The sequence below is a fragment of the Penicillium griseofulvum genome (assembly GCF_001561935.1).
Source record: "Penicillium griseofulvum strain PG3 chromosome Unknown contig_10, whole genome shotgun sequence".
Lineage (NCBI taxonomy): Eukaryota > Fungi > Ascomycota > Eurotiomycetes > Eurotiales > Aspergillaceae > Penicillium > Penicillium griseofulvum.
The window spans coordinates 212,712-220,831 of NW_024467433.1; the positions used below are offsets into that span (position 1 = coordinate 212,712).

Here is an 8,120-nt window from a genome sequence, read left to right on the forward strand (position 1 = left end):
GACTCAATCCATATTCCCGTCACTCTTTCCTTTCCATGCCAACCATGCACCAACAATCAATAACTTGAGAATGGCTGCGGTCCACAAGGCTCCCATCATCCCCACCGCGCTATGAGCCCAGAGGCCGCCTAAAACCACCCCGAGCAACAAACACAAGACTGCGCCAAGCCGCCGCATCTCCTCAGGATGACCGACCACCTTCCACGTGAGAAGATCAGGGTGCGAAAACAAATCACAATAATTACTAGTGAGAACAACACTAGTCAAGCCGTTGAAGTTCAAAACACGACTTGTTACCGCCTGTCCGCTACTTTGGAATGCCACAAGCGCAACCGGGACGAGGACCAACCAACCCAGGGGCGCATCACGGGGCGGCCGATAAATCGTAACTATCAAAGCTGCAATACACACAAACAACGTTTGAGCAAGGAATGACGCACAGAGGACCCATCTGCGTCTGGCCGGGAAGAGACGGTGAAAGGCGGCGAAACATAGGGAGCCTAGACAGAACCCCGCGATAGAGACTCCAGATTTGATCCAGCGATCATCTTCAGTGCCGACAAGACCTAGTCCGAAATATACAGTGTTGCCGGTTTGCATGCTCACGAAGGAGCCCCATATGAATACGGCTGAGCTGTCTAGTAGGCCGGTGATGATGTAACAGAATAAAAGGACGAGGTCACCGTGTGTAGGGTTCAGTTCACTTCGCAGGTGTTTGGATAACCTGGATAGCTGGGACGGTTTATGAAGTCTACCATTGCCCAGCAGGGGGTCTGTTTCGCTGGACATGGTGAGGTGGATTAAAGGGGAAGTTGTTTTTCTAACCCGCGCAAGAACTTGGAATCTCAGATAAGATCTGCGTCATCCCGCCTTTGAAGATCGTGCGAGTCCACCACAATTCACGGAGTTACTCCGATATAATATTCGATGAGGCTGACCTATTTGGGAGCAGTTGGATATGCGACTAACAACGTCGTGACATCGATACGGAGACACTGTCTATTCAAAAAATTACCTGGGATTTTTCGATTTTTTTTAAAAAATTTTCCTAAATAAAAATACTGTATTTTGAAGACCATCATGCAATGTACACAATTCCTATTAAACCTGGCATGTCTTCAGGGCGCATGGGCTATCAAGCTATTCCAAATACCAGCAAGCCATCCCTAGGCACACTATGGTGCCTCAAGCTCTTGATTCTCTTGATTCAAAGTTATTCCCAGTACAGAAACCTGTTTCACTCTTTCAAAGCCGAGACCCTATGAGTCCGATCACTCTATTTGAATTCAAAGTGTAAGTGTGAATTTAAATAAGTCTTTTGCAACAATTCCATCCTTTCGACTCTCTAGTTCGTTGACGTCCCAGTTGGAGGAGATGAATCGTCCGGAGAGCCAGTCACGTTTCGCTTTTGTGAGCCAAACACAAAATCCACCTGGAAGACTGATATCGTCGATGAGAACTAACATCGTTAGCATTTGATGCAATAATACTCAGTGGATTCACATATACCATCTTCCCACTCTTTCTCATAGTCCTTGTTGACCTGAATACAACCCGGGTGAAGCGCAAAGGATACCACACCATCGGCTTTATAGTCTTCGTGGACGTATTCCGCCAGACGGTTCAGTGCGAATTTGCTTATGTTATAGGCTGCTGAACATATTGCTGTGTTGTGATACAACGACCCTAACGAGGAAACAAAGACAATGGCCTTTACACCACCAGTAGTCTCTTGAATCAGAGGAAGTAGGGTTTTAGCCGTGAGATAGGCTCCGTTGTAGTTGGTTTGCCATACATTGAAATGGTCTTCCGGCGTGTCTTCTAGAATTCCGTGAGGGAGTCGTGTGGTTCCGTCTGGGTCATTGACAAATTTAGACAGTATTGCGGCATTGATAACAGCAACATCGAGTCGACCGAATGATTTCTTGCAGTGGGAGGCAAGCCGCTGGACATCTTCTTTGCGGGACACGTCGCACACCTCATATTCAACTTGGCAACTGGGATTGATTGAGTTGATATCCTCTGCCACCTTGCGCAAGTCCTTCTCAGTGCGTGAACTGAGTAAGATTCCCGTCGCACCCGCACTCGCATACGAGAGGGCAATGTCGGCCCCGATCCCCTTTCCAGATCCCGCAATAGCGACGACAAATGGCTTTTCCAATGTCACCTTTGCTGGGTCCAGAAATCCGCCCTTCGCGGTGCGGTAGTAACGCTCGGTCACAGACGTCGCGGGTCCTAACAGCTCATCACGGACGAAAGGAGGGAGTTCGGAGGCATTGATCCACTCTTGGTTTCGGAAAGTCATTATCGAAGCAGATGAAGGTAGGATGAAAAGGCCGGTAAATAAAGTTCAAAAAGTAGGAGACAGGGTGATTATTCTAATAGGGAATGCTACTGCTCGGATGGTGGGAAGAGATCGAGTTATTAAATTATCCTACCTATGCTTTTAAAATTATTATTCTATCAAATCAAATTGCCAACAGTGGCTAAACAAAAAGAGAAATCATATATTTTTTGGCCTGGGCTGTGCAAGCCACATAGCGTACATATGGCTTGCATTGTTAGATCCCGAAGATTTACACCATCGGCATGTCCAGCCCTACAGATTCACACTGAGTTGTAACTTCAAATGGTGCTTAACGTAGTACATGATGAACCCCGGCCCACTCAGGACCACTTTAAGATGTTATTTTTGCCTTCTTCCTTTCACTGTAGAGCAATTCCATCGGTGATGAAGTTGTCTAGAAACATAGCCTTGTCAAAAAATAACAGTGTGAGACTGATCGTCGGAATATTGGACATAGAAAAGTTCAGATATCACAAGACCCTTACTTGGTCTGATACACCGCTATTTTATACATCAGGTAGCCCCCTCACTATATCCTGATCCTTGTCCTCCTCTCATCCAATGGGCTTACCATATCCTGTATAGCCCTACAATGCATAGAATGCACCATACGTGGATAGGGCATAGCATTTCTGACAAATCAACTTCAAACAATTCCAGCAGCGTTACAGTTCACATATACAGTCTTATTAGGTGAAGGGTAGTAAGGCCGCTTTTATAATCACAACGTGAGACTCTACAAACTGAAGATGGAAATCGATCATAATTGGTATCACCACCATCTTCTCTAATTTGCTTGGAATTCGAGTCTGTGTGACAGGATAATCTGTATCTAGATCTGTCTATGTATACACATAGAGGTAACATTTGCACGAGAGGTAGCAGGGGAGGATGCATAAGAGATCTTACTTCCTTTCCCAACACAACGCACTCTCTCCAACAAAAGTCACTTCCTCCTCAACCTCTGTTTGCATCCTCTTCACTTTCTCTCCATGTATCACTCTAGTTGTTAATTGCCTTTGAAGGATTTTCTACTTTGAAAAATCACGATGGTGACTCGAGATCCAAGGATGGTTGCGCCGCATCAGATATTCAGCTATTTGGTCTGAACCTCCCCCTGACCAGGCAAACAATGGCTCTCAAACGGATTCTGAGCCCAACACGCTTGATTTTCCTTTTACTTTCCTTTCCAATGAACTGTGGTGGTGAATTTTCTCTCCCATCAACACATCTATCAAAGACTTCTTACCTTTCCGGCAACTGGTGTCCTCAGTGCCAAGTCTATATATATCCTCTTGAACCTCTCCATCAACCACTCCTCTGACAAAATGCCAGAGTGCACAACTACCACGCAGGAGGCCATGGGGAGCCCAGTTCAGGCGAAAGCCTCATTGCTGGCTACCCCAGAGCTTGTGGCCAAGGATTATTTAGATCAAAAGTTGGATAAATTCTAACTGGGCAAGATAACCGAGGAGGTCGACAAGTCCAAACGGGGAATCGGACATTTAGACTCCTAACACTGTAGACACTACGATCGGACTCAACCAGGGGCAAATTAAAAAAGAACGATCGAGGAGGAAGTCATCGTTTCCGACCCAAATCCTCTCGGTCTCAGGTACTGATGATGCCAAATTCGAGAATATCTTCATTAGAAATGACGCCCAGTGTTGAAGGAGCTCCAATCACCAGGCTATGTTCATTCTTCTATTTGTAATCCAAAAACCCCCCAAGTCATTCTATGCAGGTTGGAGTATGGGATAAAGTACTTCGGCAGCCTAATGAACAAATGGTACGGTCTATCGCTTCCCATTCAAATCGAGTTCGCGGTTCGACCTGGTCTCACCAAACCGCCGCTCAAGCACGCTCCCTACGGTCCGTGACGCCGCGCCTCTTAATCAAGCCATTGTAAAACCAGCCACCGCTTCGAGATCTCCCTGTCATATCAGCACCTGACCATCGCTCTCGAGCCGGAAGTTATCCCGCCCATGAGCCACACCTATACCGAAGAAGCCATTTTAAGACTGCGGATGGTGACTATTGTTCTCGGGAAAGCTAATTCGCGATTAGGGATGACATGATCGTACTAGCACCGGCCCTCCGGTTGAATTTTACAACACATTAATTCCTCTATATTCTCAGCTTTACCTACTAGTTAACGTACATAATTTGTACGTATCTTCCACAAACACATTCCGCTCCATTATCGCAGTGGAAGTTGCGTGGTCTGAAACATGCAAGAAACTAGAAAATGATATGACGTTTTGGCTTACATAGACGGAGGGAAATGTCAACTTTGCACTTTCAATCACGGTGAACACGCATCCAAATTAACAACCAACTAGACAACTATCAATTCGCCTGTAAACACCACATTATGCACGACTACCTGCATAATTTCATCTAAGTATCATTCTCACTTTCGGCTCGCAGGGTGATTGCCAACAAAATTGGCCCTAACTGACGCATATGAGCTTGGTCGGTAGTATCCCAAGGACCATATTGATTCACAGTCAAGAAAGACCGGTTGGCCTTAGACTTCTCGTCGACCAGATATTCAAGGTAGTCATGGTCATATGTAGCAACTGTCACAAACACATGATGTCAATCTTGGGATATATGAAAGCGCCTGTTGTGATGTTAGCTTTGTAACTAGAAACAGCATAAGAAAATCTCAAAGCATACGTGGTGTTGACCTTTTGGGCCAATTTATCATCGCTTTTAATCCAAGCAACCATTTGGGCACTTTCCTGCATCTAAATACGTAGTAGGTTCGAGGATCTGAGGACAGGTTTGACTTCAATCAGGACCCTGGGTTTCCCACGAGGACTGTCAAGATATCCGTCCGTTCTTGCTTCGAATTCCGCTTGCTCAAAAGTGGCAGTAAAGGCTTTCCTGTGCAATGTCCATTGTGAAGACAGGTCGAAGTGGATGGTAAGGGCATCGAGAAACACAATAAGTGCAGTGTTCACGATTTGTTCATCTTTTGTCGGGGGGTACAGAATGTTTCCTAGTTCACGTTTAACAGGAGAAATGAATTGCATGTGACTTGGACTTGGGCTTGACTCTTCATCCAGATCCATATCATCAGTGGGAGAAGGTATAAGCGGTGTACCATGTGAAGGCCTTGGCCCTTTCCTGGTGGGAGTCACAGGGGGCTCCAATCTAAGCCCGGCCATGCCCTTTGCCACCTGGCTCACTGCTCCACGGGTTCGAGATGAGATGGGCGTGTGGAAGGCTTGAGGTTCGGCTTTGGGTTTGGTTTTTGCAGCCTGACGCTGACAGTACCGAGCGATGGCGAATGTCCCTTCCAGGGATTCATGTTTGGATTGAAAACTGCGGCAGTACCTGGACCAAGATTCATACCCCTCAAGCTTTTCTTTAGCCAGTGCCACCCATTCGTCCATACCCTCGATAGGGATGACAGGGACTGTTTTGTGTTCTTTCCACAGCACCCGTAGTAGTAGGAATTGCTTGTAGTAATCAGTACTATGGATTGTTGTTTTCTGAAGATCATATTTCTTCACCCGATCTTCCCATTGTTGATCATTTTTGGGTGCTCATAGGCCATTGGAAGACCGGCTTGACATTGTGGTAACTAATGCGTGTGGATAAATAGGTGCTTGTTCTGGTGAAGCGCTGTTCCTGTGCCTTGGGAATATACAAGCAATGATGATCTTTTTAAGCTCCACCACATTTATTGCTTTTTAGTTTGCACATATCACATTATCACATCCTTTAGCTGATTATGACGATGGGCGGTTAATGATTGGAAACGGGGGCCTTGAGTTCAGTGACCGGAGGCGCCATGACTATTCGTGGCTAAAGGATGGTGGGCGCGTAGTGGTTGGTGGAGAATGACTACAAGGATGAGTTTGGGCGGCAATAAGGGGTTCGAGGGGTAAATTAGATATTCCCAAAGTGATTGTGACCAGTTATTTAAGAACTAGTAAATGTTTGCTTTGTATAGTTTCACGTCCGATCGGCCAACCTTCCCTATTTGGGGTTAGTCCGATCCGAGCCGCCGGGCGTATCGCCTAGCCAACCCCGCTTATCACATTTTGATAACATCAGCTGCTTTGAACGTATTGCTCTTCCTTTATTGCACATCCTAAGATCCTATGTACATAAAACCCCGCTTAGATCCATTCAACCCTCCATCATTCTCACTAGCAAATATGTCTTCAAAACCAAATACAGAATCACGTGAACATCTGGAGCAGCGCAAGACCCTTATCACACTCCACAATGATATCGAGGCTCTTGAGATTCACGTACTTGACCCATCCCAACTCGATCAATTCAACATCCAGCGCGAACACATGAGTCTTGATCGAGATTTAGACTCCAACCCGCGCTTCTTTACACAAAATACCAACATTCCAGAACCTGATGACGAAGTGCTTGATGAAACAGTGGATATTCTACATAACAAAGACTTTTTTACCGACCCATTCTCTCGTGCTTATGCACTTCAGACCCAATGGGGAGCTTATACCTTTTCTTCACACTGGATTAGCAGCAAAACACCGTGGCGATCAATGAGGTGAGTACTATCTTGTAATATCCTACATGTTGCCTTGCCATAACACCTAACACTATTCAACAGTGTTAGCGATTACCGCCCTTTCAGGTCTTTGTACAAGTACGATGAACCCAGCTTTGGCGTTGTTGACATCATGGACGTTGCCGGAGCAGAATACCCTCATATAACAGCAGCCACATACATCAGTTTACACGAGCGGGACAGCAGCTCACTGTCTCGTGGAGAGCTATTGATTATTCTCCGCATAATGTTGGCCCAGTTGAGAAAGGCGCGGTTACTTCATCATACTCTCGCACCGGTAAGTCCTCGAGCTCTCTCTTACTGTTCCACTTCTATAGATTCCTGATAGATGTTCTTAGATTTTGATTCTCGCATTTGTGGGGAACCGTGCACGTATGCTGGAGTCCTATTTCGATGGCAAAAGTCTTCTTGTGCGCTCTTCTGATTTCTACGAGTTCTCTGACCGGAAGTCCGCGTCGGTATCTCTCAAGACCTTAACAGAATGGTATCTTGGTGACCCAACGGGAAAGACGGTCTAGGCTATGTGTGTTTTTTCTTTGATTCGGTAAGGTGTTAGACGGGGTGTCAATTTGTTTTCGGTCATCCTCGGTTAGGATTTGGTCTTGTGCGAGCTGGTCTCTCCTGTTTTTTGCTGCGTATCACATGTTTAGGTACTTGATGTTTTTTCATTGAACAAGTTGGGCTCTATTAGCGAACTTTGCGCGCTCTTCCAATGTCATCAAAAGGCTATTTTCTTGGCCAAACTGCTCTACCGTTTCTATATCCGTAAGGAGACTCTCGGTCTAAATTGGATAAAGCTTTCAACCATAATTGGCTTCTAATCGGGATGACAACATTCCATTTGAAGTCGTATTCGATAGAGTATAGGGGATTGGATGTAGCTAATGCATATATAGGGCTTTAAGTCATGGTCTACATTATACACGCCAGTAGGCAAGGACATTTACGATCAAGCCCGGGGGCACAAATTATTGGGAATAAAAATCATTGATTGAATGTCATCTCAAAGGCTTGAAGGACGATGAGCAGAACGTTCAGTGGATCTGCCTCGCCTTTGGCTCAGTCACTCCGTGACTACCAAACACCATGTCTCATTCAGAGTCTCCGTGTGTAACAAAGGCTGCCAGGATTCTTTTTCCTTCTTCAACATCATCTGCCTCCCAAGGCTTAAGCCCAAACGATTGCATGAAGGATGTCCATCCGCCGTAG

At 45.8% G+C, this 8,120-nt stretch overlaps 3 protein-coding genes across 3 annotated transcripts; 1 reads left to right on the forward strand and 2 right to left on the reverse strand.

Annotated features, from left to right (window-relative positions):
* Window positions 1–1,286: 1,286 nt before the first annotated feature.
* On the reverse strand, window positions 1,287–2,305 carry PGRI_082760 (SDR family NAD(P)-dependent oxidoreductase; the record flags this gene model as incomplete). Its single annotated transcript, XM_040795990.1, has 2 exons — window positions 1,287–1,459; window positions 1,510–2,305. 2 exons carry the CDS (start codon window positions 2,303–2,305, stop codon window positions 1,287–1,289), a joined length of 969 nt encoding a protein of 322 aa, XP_040650528.1.
* Window positions 2,306–5,100: 2,795 nt separating this feature from the next.
* Window positions 5,101–5,751, reverse strand: PGRI_082770 (uncharacterized protein; the record flags this gene model as incomplete). The annotated part of the gene is made up of 1 exon (XM_040795991.1): window positions 5,101–5,751. The coding sequence occupies one exon, from the start codon at window positions 5,749–5,751 to the stop codon at window positions 5,101–5,103; it is 651 nt and encodes a 216-aa protein (XP_040650529.1).
* Window positions 5,752–6,522: 771 nt separating this feature from the next.
* On the forward strand, window positions 6,523–7,429 carry PGRI_082780 (uncharacterized protein; the record flags this gene model as incomplete). The annotated part of the gene is made up of 3 exons (XM_040795992.1): window positions 6,523–6,890; window positions 6,954–7,188; window positions 7,250–7,429. 3 exons carry the CDS (start codon window positions 6,523–6,525, stop codon window positions 7,427–7,429), a joined length of 783 nt encoding a protein of 260 aa, XP_040650530.1.
* Window positions 7,430–8,120: the final 691 nt, after the last annotated feature.